The sequence below is a fragment of the Salvelinus namaycush genome, chromosome 11 (assembly GCF_016432855.1).
Source record: "Salvelinus namaycush isolate Seneca chromosome 11, SaNama_1.0, whole genome shotgun sequence".
Lineage (NCBI taxonomy): Eukaryota > Metazoa > Chordata > Actinopteri > Salmoniformes > Salmonidae > Salvelinus > Salvelinus namaycush.
Window position 1 is genome coordinate 42,616,802 of NC_052317.1, and position 18,644 is coordinate 42,635,445.

General features: G+C 42.7%; 1 protein-coding gene across 1 annotated transcript in view; it reads left to right on the top strand.

Annotated features, from left to right (window-relative positions):
- The window catches only part of usp33 (ubiquitin specific peptidase 33), a 91,287-nt gene that overhangs the window by 53,478 nt on the left and 19,165 nt on the right, over positions 1-18,644 (top strand). The window contains exons 14-20 of the mRNA XM_039004434.1: positions 2,292-2,396; positions 2,506-2,551; positions 2,650-2,830; positions 8,056-8,182; positions 13,539-13,708; positions 13,839-13,920; positions 14,291-14,399. Of these exons, the coding sequence (XP_038860362.1) occupies positions 2,292-2,396; positions 2,506-2,551; positions 2,650-2,830; positions 8,056-8,182; positions 13,539-13,708; positions 13,839-13,920; positions 14,291-14,399 (820 nt within the window). The remainder of the gene's footprint in view (positions 1-2,291; positions 2,397-2,505; positions 2,552-2,649; positions 2,831-8,055; positions 8,183-13,538; positions 13,709-13,838; positions 13,921-14,290; positions 14,400-18,644) is intronic.

Below are 18,644 nucleotides of genomic sequence, written 5' to 3' on the forward strand. Positions count from 1 at the left end.
CATAGAGAAAGAGGGTCCACTCACCATTCTACTGCTCGCAAATATCATATTTCATAAAGATCATGGAACCATCTTATCTGATTTGCACTTGTCCAGAAACGGCAGATAAATTTAGCCATGTACCCATAGATGGTGAACCTTTTTTAATACGTTTTGATCGGTTTTTGTTGTTGATTAATTTGATTTAAAAAAATCATTAAATGTTTTGAAACCAACAACTATATTTTTTCTACATAGGATGGGGTCAGGAACATGATATGATAAATGCCATGTCTCGTTCCGTGAGGATAAGGCTGTGTCCCCACGTTGGTCTAAGGGCTGTGGCAGGAGGCATGGATGTTTAATCCTGATCACTGAATATAGTTTATTAAATGCTATTCACTCACCCTACAATAGGCCTCGCTTTAACAACCATGTAGCCAGTGAACTGTTTTATGTTATTGGCTTTAACATGGAAATATTAGTTTATACACATTCGCATTTTAGAAAATACACTGCATGTTCAAGCCATGGACAATTGGACATTGCCCAAAACATTAAAATAAGATTAGCCTACCATCGCCTGATATGGCGATGGTGACTTTGTTAGTGTGAAAGGAATTCTGTTAGTGACTTTGCCATGTGAAAGGTAAACGCATGATCAGGATAATAGTCTAGCATAGGAGGTTGGTGGCACTTTAATTGGGGAGGACGGGCTCGTAGTAACGGCTGGAGAGGAATCAGTGGAATGGTGTCAGATACATCAAACACATGGTTTCCATGGTTTCCATGGTTTCTATGGTTTCCAGGTGTTTGATGCCATTCCATTCGCTCCGTTCCAGACATTATTATGAGCCGTCCTCCCCTCACCAGCCTCCACTGTTTAGTCTAGGCTACAAACGGGTTCAGCACCAAGGACAGCGATCAGAATTCCCCGCTATTTGACAGTCGGGTCCAACAGATGAAAGTGTACAAGGATAAAGGAAAAACAATAAGCAGTTTCTATTGTAATAACTTGATGTTCCTCAACAGTCTTCCTACAGTCACTGACACCCTTCATTCAGTGGGCATCGCACATAGGCCAAATAAGTCCAAACTTTTCACAGAAGCTGTAAGGACAAAAAATAATGTCCAATATAAAGAAAAAAGGGGGAATGTCTGACTGTTTTGCTGCTCATGATATTTGAAATAAACATTGTTTATAGACTACTGATTAGGCTCCCAAGTGGCGCAGCATCTCAGTGCTAGAGGCGTCACTACAGACCCTGGTTCGATTCCAGGCTGTGTCACAACCGGCCGTGATTGGGATTCCCGTAGCGCGGAGCACAATTGACCCAGCGTCGTCTGGGTTTGGCCGGTGTAGGCCGTCATTGTAAATTAAAATTTGTTCTTAACTGACTCGCCAAGTTAAATAAAGGTTAATTGAATGTCAAATAAAATACTGTGCCCCGCCACTGACTAATTGGTGCCATAACCGATTTGCGTTACCGCTAAGACCAGCATTTGGTGAGTCTTAAATATCACCGGTAGAGTTGCTTGAAATTGGCACATTGGAGCACGTTTGTGAGACACCTAAAATATTTCCACCCCTCCTGTCTCAGCGCCAGCGAGCTGAATATAAGACAGGTAAATTACCAGCCCTGTCGCTAGGGTTGAAAAAAGCAGAGCGCTGGCTTTTACAAGTTGAAATTGCCAAAGAGCATTTGACACTAGCGACGCCTTAACGCCAGCCGAAAATAGAGCCCAGAGTGTGTTGAGTGGGGGTCAACGTATAGGGGTCAACGTATAGGGGTTATAGCTCATAGGGGATACTCTGCTGACACAAGTGTGTAGTATAGGGGTCAACGTATAGGGGTTATAGCTCATAGGGGATACTCTGCTGACACAAGTGTGTAGTATAGGGGTCAACGTATAGGGGTCAACGTATAGGGGTCAACATATAGGGGTTATAGCTCATAGGGGATAGTCTGCTGACACAAGTGTGTAGTATAGGGGTCAACATATAGGGGTTATAGCTCATAGGGGATAGTCTGCTGACACAAGTGTGTAGTATAGGGGTCAACATATAGGGGTTATAGCTCATAGGGGATAGTCTGCTGACACAAGTGTGTAGTATAGGGCTCAACGTATAGGGCTCAACGTATAGGGCTCAATGTATAGGGCTCAACGTATGGGGCTCAACGTATAGGGGTCAACAGTTTTTCCTGAGCATGTGACTCGACCAGAAAAAGAAGGATATTCCTTGGTTAAAGCTGATAAGTTCTGTCAGTTGTCTATTCTGTTAATGGTTAAACTGTGATGATGTGTTCCAGCTGGTTCTGGGGACCTGTGGTGACCCTACAGGACTGTCTGGCTGCCTTCTTTGCCCGGGACGAGCTGAAAGGAGACAACATGTACAGCTGTGAGAAATGCAAGAAGTGAGTACCTCACAACTCTGACTTTAAAAAGGAGATTTTTAAAATATGTTAGATGACGGAAGTGAAACTTCTACATGAATAAAGACTGTGCTTTTTTAAATTCTCCTAGATTACGTAACGGAGTGAAATTCTGTAAAGTTCAGAGTGTACCAGAGGTGAGCGCTCCACCGCATTAGAAAAGCCATCAAGTTATGTCACAACTACTAAACCAGGCAGCACAGTTGAATATTAAATGATTTGTCATCCCCTCCAGATCCTGTGCATCCACCTGAAGCGGTTTAGACACGAGCTGATGTTCTCCACTAAGATCGGGACTCACGTCTCCTTCCCATTGGAGGGCCTGGACCTGCAGCCCTTCCTGGCCAAGGATAGCTCCGCCCACACCACCTCCTACGACCTTCTGTCAGTCATCTGTCACCATGGCACCGCCAGCAGTGAGTGTTCCATCCGGGCCACTGGCCAAGCCCCCTCTGAGATGGGAGGATGCTAGAGCTTTCAGATAGGAATGTATGATGTAGAATAGATATGGTAATGTGTAGAATAGATATGGTAATGTGCAGGATAGATATGATGTAGGATAGATATGGTAATGTGCAGAGTAGATATGGTAATGTGCAGAGTAGATATGGTAATGTGCAGAGTAGATATGGTAATGTGCAGAGTAGATATGGTAATGTGCAGAGTAGATATGGTAATGTGCAGAGTAGATATGGTAATGTGCAGAGTAGATATGGTAATGTGCAGAGTAGATATGGTAATGTGCAGAGTAGATATGGTAATGTGCAGAGTAGATATGGTAATGTGCAGAGTAGATATGGTAATGTGCAGAGTAGATATGGTAATGTGCAGAGTGGATATGGTAATGTGCAGAGTGGATATGGTAATGTGCAGAGTGGATATGGTAATGTGCAGAGTGGATATGGTAATGTGCAGAGTGGATATGGTAATGTGCAGAGTGGATATGGTAATGTGCAGAGTGGATATGGTAATGTGCAGAGTAGATATGGTAATGTGCAGAGTAGATATGGTAATGTGCAGAGTAGATATGGTAATGTGCAGAGTAGATATGGTAATGTGCAGAGTAGATATGGTAATGTGCAGAGTAGATATGGTAATGTGCAGAGTAGATATGGTAATGTGCAGAGTAGATATGGTAATGTGTAGAGTAGATATGGTAATGTGTAGAGTAGATATGGTAATGTGTAGAGTAGATATGGTAATGTGCAGGATATATATGGTAATGTGCAGGATAGATATGGTAATGTGTAGAGTAGATATGGTAATGTGCAGGATATATATGGTAATGTGCAGGATATATATGGTAATGTGCAGGATAGATATGGTAATGTGTAGAATAGATATGGTAATGTGCAGGATATATATGGTAATTCCCCAACGTTCTGAACATTGTTGAACAGATAATGTAGCCATTGCCAGGTAGATGATGTGGCCATTGCCAGGTAGATGATGTGGCCATTGCCAGGTAGATGATGTGGCCATTGCCAGGTAGATGATGTAGCCATTGCCAGGTAGATGATGTGGCCATTGCCAGGTAGATGATGTAGCCATTGCCAGGTAGATGATGTGGCCATTGCCAGGTAGATGATGTGGCCATTGCCAGGTAGATGATGTGGCCATTGCCAGGTAGATGATGTGGCCATTGCCAGGTAGATGATGTGGCCATTGCCAGGTAGATGATGTGGCCATTGCCAGGTAGATGATGTGGCCATTGCCAGGTAGATGATGTGGCCATTGCCAGGTAGATGATGTGGCCATTGCCAGGTAGATGATGGTTTTTGGTTGGCACTCCTATTAAGCTGTATAATTATAAACTGAAAGTGATTCATTGAGATTGGGATAGGTCCATGCAGTGGTTGAAGTTACTCTCACTACCGTGTTCTTCTTGTCTAGCTAACTGGTACCCCCTGTGTATATAGCCAAGTTATCGTTACTCAGTGTTAGTTATTTTTTATTATTATTTTTCAATTATATAATTTTACAAATGTATCAATCTCTGCATTGTAGGGAAGGGTCTGTAGGTAAGCATATCACGGTTAGTTATTTACCTGTTTACAAAGAATGTTACAAAGCACCTTCGTTCACCTTCTCCAACCTCTCTATGGCTACTTCCTAATTATCTCTCCTTCCTCCCTAAGTGTGCACTTGTTCACTTTCCTTTCACTGATTTGAAAGGAAATTTACTGGTGTAAGAAATATGGTGGAAACTCCCACTAGTGACAAGCTCATGCCTCCACCAATCCAAATGCTTTAAGATTTGTGGGAAGTAGTGAATGAAAGGAGATATTATTGGGACACACGAGGACCCTGCACCAGGACCAATGATGTGTAGAAGTACATTCCCTACTCTTGAATGAACTAAACTTTCAACACCAGGTGGCCACTACATAACCAACTGTAGGAATGACCAGGACAACTACATAACCTACTGTAGGAATGACCAGGACAACTACATAACCCACTGTAGGAATGACCAGGACAACTACATAACCCACTGTAGGAATGACCAGGACAACTACATAACCCACTGTAGGAATGACCTGGACAACTACATAACCTACTGTAGGAATGACCTGGACAACTACATAACCTACTGTAGGAATGACCTGGACAACTACATAACCTACTGTAGGAATGACCTGGACAACTACATAACCCACTGTAGGAATGACCTGGACAACTACATAACCTACTGCAGGAATGACCTGAACAACTACATAACCCACTGTAGGAATGACCTGGACAACTACATAACCTACTGTAGGAATGACCTGGACAACTACATAACCTACTGTAGGAATGACCAGGACAACTACATAACCTACTGTAGGAATGACCAGGACAACTACATAACCTACTGTAGGAATGACCTGGACAACTACATAACCTACTGTAGGAATGACCTGGACAACTACATAACCTACTGTAGGAATGACCTGGACAACTACATAACCTACTGTAGGAATGACCAGGACAACTACATAACCCACTGCAGGAATGACCTGAACAACCTCTTCTCTCCTTTCCCCAGGTGGTCACTACATAACCTACTGTAGGAATGACCAGGACAACTACATAACCCACTGTAGGAATGACCTGGACAACTACATAACCCACTGTAGGAATGACCTGGACAACTACATAACCTACTGCAGGAATGACCTGAACAACTACATAACCCACTGTAGGAATGACCTGGACAACTACATAACCTACTGTAGGAATGACCTGGACAACTACATAACCTACTGTAGGAATGACCAGGACAACTACATAACCCACTGTAGGAATGACCAGGACAACTACATAACCTACTGCAGGAATGACCTGAACAACCTCTTCTCTCCTTTCCCCAGGTGGTCACTACATAACCTACTGTAGGAATGACCAGGACAACTACATAACCTACTGTAGGAATGACCAGGACAACTACATAACCCACTGTAGGAATGACCTGGACAACTACATAACCTACTGTAGGAATGACCAGGACAACTACATAACCCACTGTAGGAATGACCTGGACAACTACATAACCTACTGTAGGAATGACCTGGACAACTACATAACCTACTGTAGGAATGACCTGGACAACTACATAACCCACTGTAGGAATGACCTGGACAACTACATAACCTACTGTAGGAATGACCTGGACAACTACATAACCCACTGTAGGAATGACCTGGACAACTACATAACCTACTGTAGGAATGACCTGGACAACTACATAACCTACTGTAGGAATGACCTGGACAACTACATAACCCACTGTAGGAATGACCTGGACAACTACATAACCTACTGTAGGAATGACCTGGACAACTACATAACCTACTGTAGGAATGACCTGGACAACTACATAACCTACTGTAGGAATGACCTGGACAACTACATAACCTACTGTAGGAATGACCTGGACAACTACATAACCCACTGTAGGAATGACCTGGACAACTACATAACCTACTGTAGGAATGACCTGGACAACTACATAACCTACTGTAGGAATGACCTGGACAACTACATAACCCACTGTAGGAATGACCTGGACAACTACATAACCTACTGTAGGAATGACCTGGACAACTACATAACCTACTGTAGGAATGACCTGGACAACTACATAACCTACTGTAGGAATGACCTGGACAACTACATAACCTACTGTAGGAATGACCTGGACAACTACATAACCTACTGTAGGAATGACCTGGACAACTACATAACCTACTGTAGGAATGACCTGGACAACTACATAACCTACTGTAGGAATGACCTGGACAACTACATAACCTACTGTAGGAATGACCTGGACAACTACATAACCTACTGTAGGAATGACCTGGACAACTACATAACCCACTGTAGGAATGACCTGGACAACTACATAACCTACTGTAGGAATGACCTGGACAACTACATAACCTACTGTAGGAATGACCTGGACAACTACATAACCTACTGTAGGAATGACCTGGACAACTACATAACCTACTGTAGGAATGACCAGGACAACTACATAACCTACTGTAGGAATGACCTGGACAACTACATAACCTACTGTAGGAATGACCTGGACAACTACATAACCCACTGTAGGAATGACCTGGACAACTACATAACCTACTGTAGGAATGACCTGGACAACTACATAACCTACTGTAGGAATGACCTGGACAACTACATAACCCACTGTAGGAATGACCTGGACAACTACATAACCTACTGTAGGAATGACCTGGACAACTACATAACCTACTGTAGGAATGACCTGGACAACTACATAACCTACTGTAGGAATGACCTGGACAACTACATAACCTACTGTAGGAATGACCTGGACAACTACATAACCTACTGTAGGAATGACCTGGACAACTACATAACCTACTGTAGGAATGACCTGGACAACTACATAACCTACTGTAGGAATGACCTGGACAACTACATAACCTACTGTAGGAATGACCAGGACAACTACATAACCCACTGTAGGAATGACCAGGACAACTACATAACCCACTGTAGGAATGACCAGGACAACTACATAACCTACTGTAGGAATGACCTGGACAACTACATAACCTACTGTAGGAATGACCTGGACAACTACATACTGTAGGAATGACCAGGACAACTACATAACCTACTGTAGGAATGACCTGGACAACTACATAGCCTACTGTAGGAATGACCTGAACAACCTCTTCTCCCCTTCCCCCAGGTGGTCACTACATAGCCTACTGCAGGAATGACCTGAACAACCTCTTCTCCCCTTTCCCCAGGTGGTCACTACATAGCCTACTGTAGGAATGACCTGAACAACCTCTTCTTCTCCTCTCCTCCTCTCCCTCTCCTCCTCTCCCTCCTCCTACTCTCTCCAGGTGGTCACTACATAGCCTACTGTAGGAATGACCTGAACAACTACACTACCTACTGTAGGAATGACCAGGACAACCTCTTCTTCTCCTCTCCTCCTCTCCCTCTCCTCCTCTCCCTCCTCCTACTCTCTCCAGGTGGTCACTACATAGCCTACTGTAGGAATGACCTGGACAACCTCTTCTCCCCTTTCCCCAGGTGGTCACTACATAGCCTACTGTAGGAATGACCTGGACAACCTCTTCTCCCCTTTCTCCAGGTGGTCACTACATAGCCTACTGCAGGAATGACCTGAACAACCTGTGGTATGAGTTTGATGACCAGAGCGTCACCGAGGTGTCAGAGTCCTGCGTCCAGAACGCTGAGGCCTACGTCCTGTTCTACAAGTAAGATGCAAAACCATAGAATTACATATAGTCATTTAATAGACAACACCATAGAACTACATATAGTAATTTATAGGCAAAACCACAGAATTACATATAGTAATTTATTAGGCAAAACCATAGAATTACATATAGTAATTTATTAGGCAAAACCATAGAATTACATATAGTAATTTATTAGGCAAAACCATAGAATTACATATAGTAATTTATTAGGCAAAACCATAGAATTACATATAGTAATTTATTAGGCAAAACCATAGAATTACATATAGTAATTTATAGGCAAAACCACAGAACTACATATAGTAATTTATAGGCAAAACCACAGAATTACATAGTAATTTATAGGCAAAACCATAGAATTACATATAGTAATTTATAGGCAAAACCACAGAATTACATATAGTAATTTATAGGCAAAACCACAGAATTACATATAGTAATTTATAGGCAAAACCACAGAATTACATATAGTAATTTATAGGCAAAACCACAGAATTACATATAGTAATTTATAGGCAAAACCACAGAATTACATATAGTAATTTATAGGCAAAACCATAGAATTACATATAGTAATTTATAGGCAAAACCACAGAATTACATATAGTAATTTATAGGCAAAACCATAGAATTACATATAGTAATTTATAGGCAAAACCATAGAATTACATATAGTAATTTATAGGCAAAACCACAGAATTACATATAGTAATTTATAGGCAAAACCACAGAATTACATATAGTAATTTATAGGCAAAACCACAGAATTACATATAGTAATTTATAGGCAAAACCATAGAATTACATATAGTAATTTATAGGCAAAACCATAGAATTACATATAGTAATTTATAGGCAAAACCACAGAATTACATATAGTAATTTATAGGCAAAACCATAGAATTACATATAGTAATTTATAGGCAAAACCATAGAATTACATATAGTAATTTATAGGCAAAACCACAGAATTACATATAGTAATTTATAGGCAAAACCACAGAATTACATATAGTAATTTATAGGCAAAACCATAGAATTACATATAGTAATTTATAGGCAAAACCACAGAATTACATATAGTAATTTATAGGCAAAACCATAGAATTACATATAGTAATTTATAGGCAAAACCATAGAATTACATATAGTAATTTATAGGCAAAACCATAGAATTACATATAGTAATTTATAGGCAAAACCATAGAATTACATATAGTAATTTATAGGCAAAACCACAGAATTACATATAGTAATTTATAGGCAAAACCACAGAATTACATATAGTAATTTATAGGCAAAACCATAGAATTACATATAGTAATTTATAGGCAAAACCACAGAATTACATATAGTAATTTATAGGCAAAACCATAGAATTACATATAGTAATTTATAGGCAAAACCACAGAACTACATATAGTAATTTATAGGCAAAACCATAGAACTACATAGTAATTTAATAGGATCTCTGTGCACAAAGCAACACAGCATAACCACCAACCCAAGAGGGAATCTATGATGTAATGATACCCTGTGGGGTGACTTCCTGTTTACAGACATCAACAACATTCTAATCTGCCAAGATTTGAGCCCTTTCTTGAGGCAATGTTAGATTATAATTTACACTAAATCCTCCCTTGAGGCAGTGTTACAGATGATAATTTACACTAAATCCTCCCTTGAGGCAGTGTTAGATGATAATTTACACTAAATCCTCCCTTGAGGCAGTGTTACAGATGATAATTTACACTAAATCCTCCCTTGAGGCAGTGTTAGATGATAATTTACACTAAATCCTCCCTTGAGACAGTGTTAGATGATAATTTACACTAAATCCTCCCTTGAGGCAGTGTTACAGATGATAATTTACACTAAATCCTCCCTTGAGGCAATGTTAGATTATAATTTACACTAAATCCTTCCTTGAGGCAATGTTAGATTATAATTTACACTAAATCCTTCCTTGAGGCAGTGTTAGATTATAATTTACACTAAATCCTTCCTTGAGGCAGTGTTAGATTATAATTTACACTGAACAAAAATATAAAATGCAACATTTTTTTAAAGATTTTACTAAATTACAGTTAATATAAAGAAATTGTGCCCTAATCTATGAATTATACATGACTGGGAATACAGATATGCATCTGTTGGTCACAGATACCTTAGAAAATGTGTTATTTTAGATTCTGAACTAAATGTTGAATCACAGATTAGGAATGTGACCAAAATAGCTTTTAACCACCTGAGGAACATTGCCAAGGTGCGGCCGTTTCTCTCTCAGGATGATAGAGACTCATCCATGCTTTTATTACAAGCAGGCTTGACTACTGTAATGCTCTCCTGTCTGGTCTACCCAAGAAAGACATTGGTCAACTGTAAAACATACAGAATGCTGCAGGGTACTGACCAAGACCAGATGGAGAGAACACATTACACCGGTTTTAAGGTCTCTGCACTGGCTGCCTGTGAGTGAGTTTTAAGATTATTCTGTTGGTTTTTAATTCAATCCATGATTGTGCACCTCAATACATGCCCTCAGGTCCTCTGGCCTTTTAACTATCCCAAAGCCTAGGACCAAGAGGCATGGAGAGACAGCCTTTAGTTACTATGCCCCCAGCCTCTGGAATAGCCTGCCAGAGAACCTGAGGGAGACCAAGAGGCATGGAGAGGCAGCCTTTAGTTACTATGCCCCCAGCCTTTAGTTAGTATGCCCCCAGCCTTTAGTTACTATGCCCCCAGCCTTTAGTTACTATGCCTCCAGCCTCTGGAATAGCCTGCCAGAGAACCTGAGGGGGACCAAGAGGCATGGAGAGACAGCCTTTAGTTATTATGCCCCCAGCCTCTAGAATAGCCTGCCAGAGAACCTGAGGGGACCAAGAGGCATGGAGAGGCAGCCTTTAGTTACTATGCCCCCAGCCTTTAGTTAGTATGCCCCCAGCCTTTAGTTAGTATGCCCCCAGCCTTTAGTTACTATGCCCCCAGCCTTTAGTTACTATGCCCCCAGCCTTTAGTTACTATGCCCCCAGCCTCTAGTTACTATGCCCCCAGCCTCTAGTTACTATGCCCCCAGCCTCTAGTTACTATGCCCCCAGCCTCTAGTTACTATGCCCCCAGCCTCTAGTTACTATGCCCCCAGCCTTTAGTTACTATGCCCCCAGCCTTTAGTTACTATGCCCCTAGCCTTTAGTTACTATGCCCCCAGCCTCTGGAATAGCCTGCCAGAGAACCTGAGGGGGACCAAGAGGCATGGAGAGGCAGCCTTTAGTTACTATGCCCCCAGCCTCTAGAATAGCCTGCCAGAGAACCTGAGGGGGACCAAGAGGCATGGAGAGACAGCCTTCAGTTACTATGCCCCCAGCCTTTAGTTACTATGCCCCCAGCCTTTAGTTACTATGCCTCCAGCCTCTGGAATAGCCTGCCAGAGAACCTGAGGGGGACCAAGAGGCATGGAGAGGCAGCCTTTAGTTATTATGCCCCCAGCCTCTAGAATAGCCTGCCAGAGAACCTGAGGGGACCAAGAGGCATGGAGAGACAGCCTTTAGTTATTATGCCTCCAGCCTCTGGAATAGCCTGCCAGAGAACCTGAGGGGACCAAGAGGCATGGAGAGGCAGCCTTTAGTTACTATGCCCCCAGCCTCTGGAATAGCCTGCCAGAGAACCTGAGGGGGACCAAGAGGCATGGAGAGGCAGCCTTTAGTTACTATGCCCCCAGCCTTTAGTTACTATGCCCCCAGCCTCTAGTTAGTATGCCCCCAGCCTTTAGTTACTATGCCCCCAGCCTTTAGTTAGTATGCCCCCAGCCTCTAGTTAGTATGCCCCCAGCCTCTAGTTAGTATGCCCCCAGCCTCTAGTTAGTATGCCCCCAGCCTTTAGTTACTATGCCCCCAGCCTTTAGTTAGTATGCCCCCAGCCTCTAGTTACTATGCCCCCAGCCTCTAGTTACTATGCCCCCAGCCTCTAGTTAGTATGCCCCCAGCCTTTAGTTACTATGCCCCCAGCCTTTAGTTACTATGCCCCCAGCCTCTAGTTACTATGCCCCCAGCCTTTAGTTAGTATGCCCCCAGCCTTTAGTTAGTATGCCCCCAGCCTTTAGTTACTATGCCTCCAGCCTCTAGAATAGCCTGCCAGAGAACCTGAGGGGGACCAAGAGGCATGGAGAGGCAGCCTTTAGTTACTATGCCCCTAGCCTTTAGTTACTATGCCCCCAGCCTTTGGAATAGCCTGCCAGAGGACCTGAGGGGGACCAAGAGGCATGGAGAGGCAGCCTCTAGTTACTATGCCCCCAGCCTTTAGTTACTATGCCTCCAGTCTTTAGTTACTCTGCCCCCCACCTCTGTAACAGCCTGCCAGAGGACCTGAGGGGGGACGAAACTGTGGACAAGAGATCTTAAAACACATATTTTTAGCTTTGCTTTTCCTCAGGGTGTTTTTTAGTAGTTCAGTCATTCTATAGTTTATCTGTTTGTTTAGTAAATATTTCAGCTTTTATTTGTTTATTTATTTATTCCTGTAAAGCACATTGTGTTGCATTCCATGTCTGAAATGTTCTGTATAAATAAAGCTTGATTTGGATCTCAGGATCTCAGGATCTCTGCATTAAAATTACCATCGATAAAATGCAATTATGTTTGTCCATAGCTTATGCCTGCCAATACCATAACCCCACTGTGGGGCACTCTGTTCACAACGTTAACATCAGTAAACCACTCGCCCACACCGTCTGCCTGGTACAGTTGAATCTGGGCTTCCTCTGTGAAGAGCACACTTCTCCAGCGTGACAGTGGCCATCCAAGGTGAGCATTTGCCCACTGAAGTTGGACGTACTACCAAATTATCTAAAAATCACGTAGGAGGCGGCTTATGGTTAAATTACATTTCTCTGGCAACAGCTCTGATGGACATTCCTGCAGTCAACATGGCAATTGCATGCTCCCTCAACTTGAGACATCTGTGGCATTGTGTTGTGTGACAAAACTGCACATTTTAGTGGCCTTTTATTGTCCCCGGCACAAGGTGCACCTGTGTAATGATCATGCTGCTTGATATGCCACACCTGTCAGGTGGATGGATTATCTTGGTAAAGGAGAAATGCTCACGAACAGGGATATAAACACATTTGTGCACAAAATTTGAGAGAAATAATCTTGTCTGTATGGAACATTTCTGGGATCTTTTATTTCAGCTCATGAAACATGAGACCAACACTTTACATGTTGCGTTTTTATTTTTGTTCAATATAATTGTTTTCTGTAAGAAAGGAAGTTGCCAAGCTGTGATACACACCCCGATTAGTGCCAATCTTAATTTCTTCAGTTTAGCGTTAATGTTGGTGTTCCCCCTCCAGGAAGAGCAACGAGGAGGCGCTGAAGGAGAGGAGGAGGGTGACCGGTCTACTGAACGTGACAGAGCCCAGCCTGCTACAGTTCTACGTCTCCAGACAGTGGCTCAACAAGTTCAAGACCTTCGCTGAGCCTGGACCCATCTCCAACGATAACTTCCTCTGTTCACACGGAGGTGTGGAGATCGCTCAATCAATCAATCAATCGGTGGCTTGTACTAGTCCGAGTCATTTCATCAATAGAAGTTGAGAGAAATGGTGCTCATAATGACGTGGTCATCGTGTTTTTAAATGTTGTGTTATCAGGTGTGCCTCCTGCCAAAGCAGCGTTCATTGATGATCTGGTCGTGATGCTGCCTCAGAACGTGTGGGACCACCTCTATAGCAGGTAGATATTCTAATGAAGAGATAATGTCCTAACCTCTATAGCAGGTAGATATTCTAATGAAGAGATAATGTCCTAACCTCTACAACAGGTAGATATTCTAATGAAGAGATAATGTCCTAACCTCTATAGCAGGTAGATATTCTAATGAAGAGATAATGTCCTAACCTCTACAACAGGTAGATATTCTAATGAAGAGATAATGTCCTAACCTCTACAACAGGTAGATATTCTAATGAAGAGATAATGTCCTAACCTCTACAACAGGTAGATATTCTAATGAAGAGATAATGTCCTAACCTCTATAGCAGGTAGATATTCTAATGAAGAGATAATGTCAGGTGTGTTAGTAAGCTGTGATTGGTCTGTTCAGGTATGGAGGCGGGCCTGCTGTCAACCACCTGTATGTGTGTCACACGTGTCAGACGGAGATTGAGAAGTTGGAGAAGAGACGCAAGACTGAGTTGGACATGTTTGTCCGGGTAAGGAGAAATATGGTGGGAATGACCTCTAACCTACAGTTGAAGTCGGAGGTTTACATACATTTAGGTTGGAGTCATTTAAAACTCGTTTTTCAACCACTCCACAAATGTCTTGTTAACAAACTATAGTTTTGCCAAGTCAGTTAGGACGTCTACTTTGTTCATGACACAAGTCATTTTAACAACAATTGTTTACAAACAGATTATTTAACTTATAATTCACTGTATCACAATTCCATTGGGTCAGAAGTTTACATACACTAAGTTGACTGTGTCTTTAAACAGCTTGGAAAATTCCAGAAAATGATGTCATGACTTTAGAAGCGTCTGATAGGCTAATTGGCATCATTTGAGGTGGATGTATTTCAAGGCCTACCTTCAAACTCAGTGCCTCTTTGCTTGACATCATGGGAAAATCGAAAGAAATCAGCCAAGACCTCCACAAGTGGTTCATCCTTGGGAGCAATTTCCAATCGCCTGAAGGTACCACGTTCATCTGTACAAACAATAGTACGCAAGTATAAACACCATGGGACCATGCAGTCGTCATACCGCTCAGGAAGGAGACGCATTCTGTGTCCTAGAGATGAACGTACTTTGGTGTGAAAAGTGCAAATCAATCCCAGAACAACAGCAAAGGACCTTGTGAAGATGTTGGAGGAAACAAGTACAAAAGTATCTATCCACAGTAAAACGAGTCCTATATCGACATAACCTGAAAGGCCGCTCAGCAAGGAAGAAGCCACCGCTCCAAAACCGCCATAAAAAAGCCAGACTACGGTTTGCAACTGCACATGGGGACAAAGATCATACTTTTTGGAGAAAAGTCCTCTGGTCTGATGAAAAAAAAATAGAACTGTTTGGCCATAATGACCATCGTTATTTTTGGAGGAAAAAGGGGGAGGCTTGCAAGCCGAAGAACACCATCCCAACCGTGAAGCACAGGGGTGGCAGCATCATGTTGTGGGGGTGCTTTGCTGCAGGAGGGACTGGTGCACTTCACAAAATAGATGGCATCATGAGGAAGGAAAAATATGTGGATATATTGAAGCAACATCTCAAGACATCAGTCAGGAAGTTAAAGCTTGGTCGCAAATTGGTCTTCCAAATGGACAACAACCCCAAGCATACTTGCAAAATGGCTTAAGGACAACAAAGTCAAGGTATTGGAGTGGCCATCACAAAGCCCTGACCTCAATCCTATAGAAAATGTGTGGGCGGAACTGAAAAAGTGTGTGCGAGCAAGGAGGCCTACAAACCTGACTCAGTTACACCAGCTCTGTCAGGAGGAATGGGCCAAAATTCACCCAACTTATTGTGGGAAGCTCGTGGAAGGCCACCCGAAACGTTTGACCCAAGTAAACAATTTAAATGCAATGCTACCAAATACTAATTGAGTGTATGTAAACTTCTGACCCACTGGGAATGTGATGAAAAAAATAAGAGTTGAAATCATTCTCTACTATCTAAAACAGGGAATTTTTACTAGGATTAAATGTCAGGAATTGTGAAACTGAGTTTAAATGTATTTGGCTAAGGTGTATGTAAGCAGTTTAAAAATCCAATAACTTTTAAATCAATGGAAAACGGTGCACAAATTCCGATAACCTTCCCGAAATTCCCAGGATTACCTGCTTATTCCCTCCCTCCAGATTCCTGGAATATTCCAACCAGGATTACCTGCTTATTCCCTCCCTCCAGATTCCTGGAATATTCCAACCAGGATTACCTGCTTATTCCCTCCCTCCAGATTCCTGGAATATTCCTACCAGGATTACCTGCTTATTCCCTCCCTCCTGATTCCTGGAATATTCCTACCAGGATTACCTGCTTATTCCCTCCCTCCTGATTCCTGGAATATTCCAATCAGGATTACCTGCTTATTCCCTCCCTCCTGATTCCTGGAATATTCCAACCAGGATTACCTGCTTATTCCCTCCCTCCAGATTCCTGGAATATTCCAACCAGGATTACCTGCTTATTCCCTCCCTCCAGATTCCTGGAATATTCCAACCAGGATTACCTGCTTATTCCCTCCCTCCAGATTCCTGGAATATTCCAATCAGGATTACCTGCTTATTCCCTCCCTCCTGATTCCTGGAATATTCCAACCAGGATTACCTGCTTATTCCCTCCCTCCAGATTCCTGGAATATTCCAACCAGGATTACCTGCTTATTCCCTCCCTCCAGATTCCTGGAATATTCCAACCAGGATTACCTGCTTATTCCCTCCCTCCAGATTCCTGGAATATACCAACCAGGATTTCTGGAAATCCTGGGAATTTCGGGAAAGTTAACAGAAGTTTTCAATCCTCGTGGGGAATCAGAAGGCAGCTTGTGTGTGAATGGGTTTTCTCTGGTGTAGTTAGTTAACAAGGTGATAAACTGACTGATGGTGACTGTGCTGTAGCCCTAGAAATAGAATGACTAGAATGGCGTCCCCATTCAAGTCAATGAGGTTGTAATTCTATTTGATTGGCAGTGGCCCTCTGCCCCAGCAGGAGACTAGGGGCTGGGTCTGAGACAGAGGGTCATCATTAATGTATGGAGACAGATGGACCTGGTGTCAGCTAGACCACCTGTACTATAGACACACTGACTACAGCTAAACCACCCGTACTATAGACACTGACTGACTACAGCTAAACCACCCGTACTATAGACACTGACTGACTACAGCTAAACCACCCGTACTATAGACACTGACTGACTACAGCTAAACCACCCGTACTATAGACACACTGGCTACAGCTAAACCACCCATACTATAGACACACTGGCTACAGCTAAACCACCCGTACTATAGGCACACTGGCTGGCTACAGCTAAACCACCCTTACTATAGGCACACTGGCTGGCTACAGCTAAACCACCCGTACTATAGGCACACTGGCTGGCTACAGCTAAACCACCCGTACTATAGGCACACTGGCTGGCTACAGCTAAACCACCCGTACTATAGACACACTGGCTGGCTACAGCTAAACCACCCGTACTATAGACACACTGACTGCACCTAAACCACCCGTACTATAGACACACTGGCTGGCTACAGCTAAACCACCCGTACTATAGACACACTGGCTGGCTACAGCATTTGACTGTGCATTTGACAGTTCTTAATTTCGCCACTAGAGGGTGATCCGACGATTTCTATGGGGTCTGTGCTCCTGAAGTTGTTGACTGTTTTTGTGCTTGCCAGTTAGCTAGCAGTTCTCGGCTGTTAGCAGCCATACTGGTGATAAAAACTGATGTTTGTCGCCATTTTTTTGTTGTCATTACTGAGTTTAATTAATGTAACACATGAAACCTCGTAAACAATTCATGGTAACTTCTTAAGCAATTAATTTAGACCTAATGTTTATTTGAAACAGGTGTGTATTTGCTGAAATGTGTGCCATTGCCCAGCTATTAAAAGGGAAAGTTGGCTATTTGAGACTCAGAATAAACATTTTACGGTAGCCATGTTATTTAACAAAAAATCTTGTCTTTGACTTTGCATTGTTGGAAAAGGACCCGTAAGTTAACATTCCACTGTTAGTCTACACCTGTTGTCCACAAAGCATGTGAAAATGAATATAACATCCTGGCATTAATAGCATACTAGATTTCTCTCAAATTCACATACTATAAAACGTAATATTTTCACATCTGAGAATGCTCAATGACGTTTTGTACTGCTATTGGTTCATTTTGGTAGTGAAATATATAATTGACAGCTGATGATTAGCTGTTATCAAAGCCTAAATGAATATGACATATGGGCATTTGTGTACTCGATTTTCAAAATGTCACATACTAGAAAACTGTCCTTTTTTTCCTGACGTTTTACTATTTAAGATGCATGTATAGGTATTGAGACACGGCCACTGACTGCACAAAGACAGGATGGGAGGGAGAGAAGGGAGGGAGGACGGGGGAGAGCGGGAGACATGTCTCAGGGAGGAATAGAAGAAAGAGCTGACAGGATGGGAGGGAGAGAAGGGGGAGAGCGGGAGACATGTCTCAGGGAGGAATAGAAGAAAGAGCTGACAGGATGGGAGGGAGAGAAGGGGGGAGACAGGGGGAGATGTCTCAGGGAGGAATAGAAGAAAGAGCTGACAGGATGGGAGGGAGGGAGGGAGACAGGGGGAGATGTCTCAGGGAGGAATAGAAGAAAGAGCTGACAGGATGGGAGGGAGGGAGGGAGACAGGGGGAGATGTCTCAGGGAGGAATAGAAGAAAGAGCTGACAGGATGGGAGGG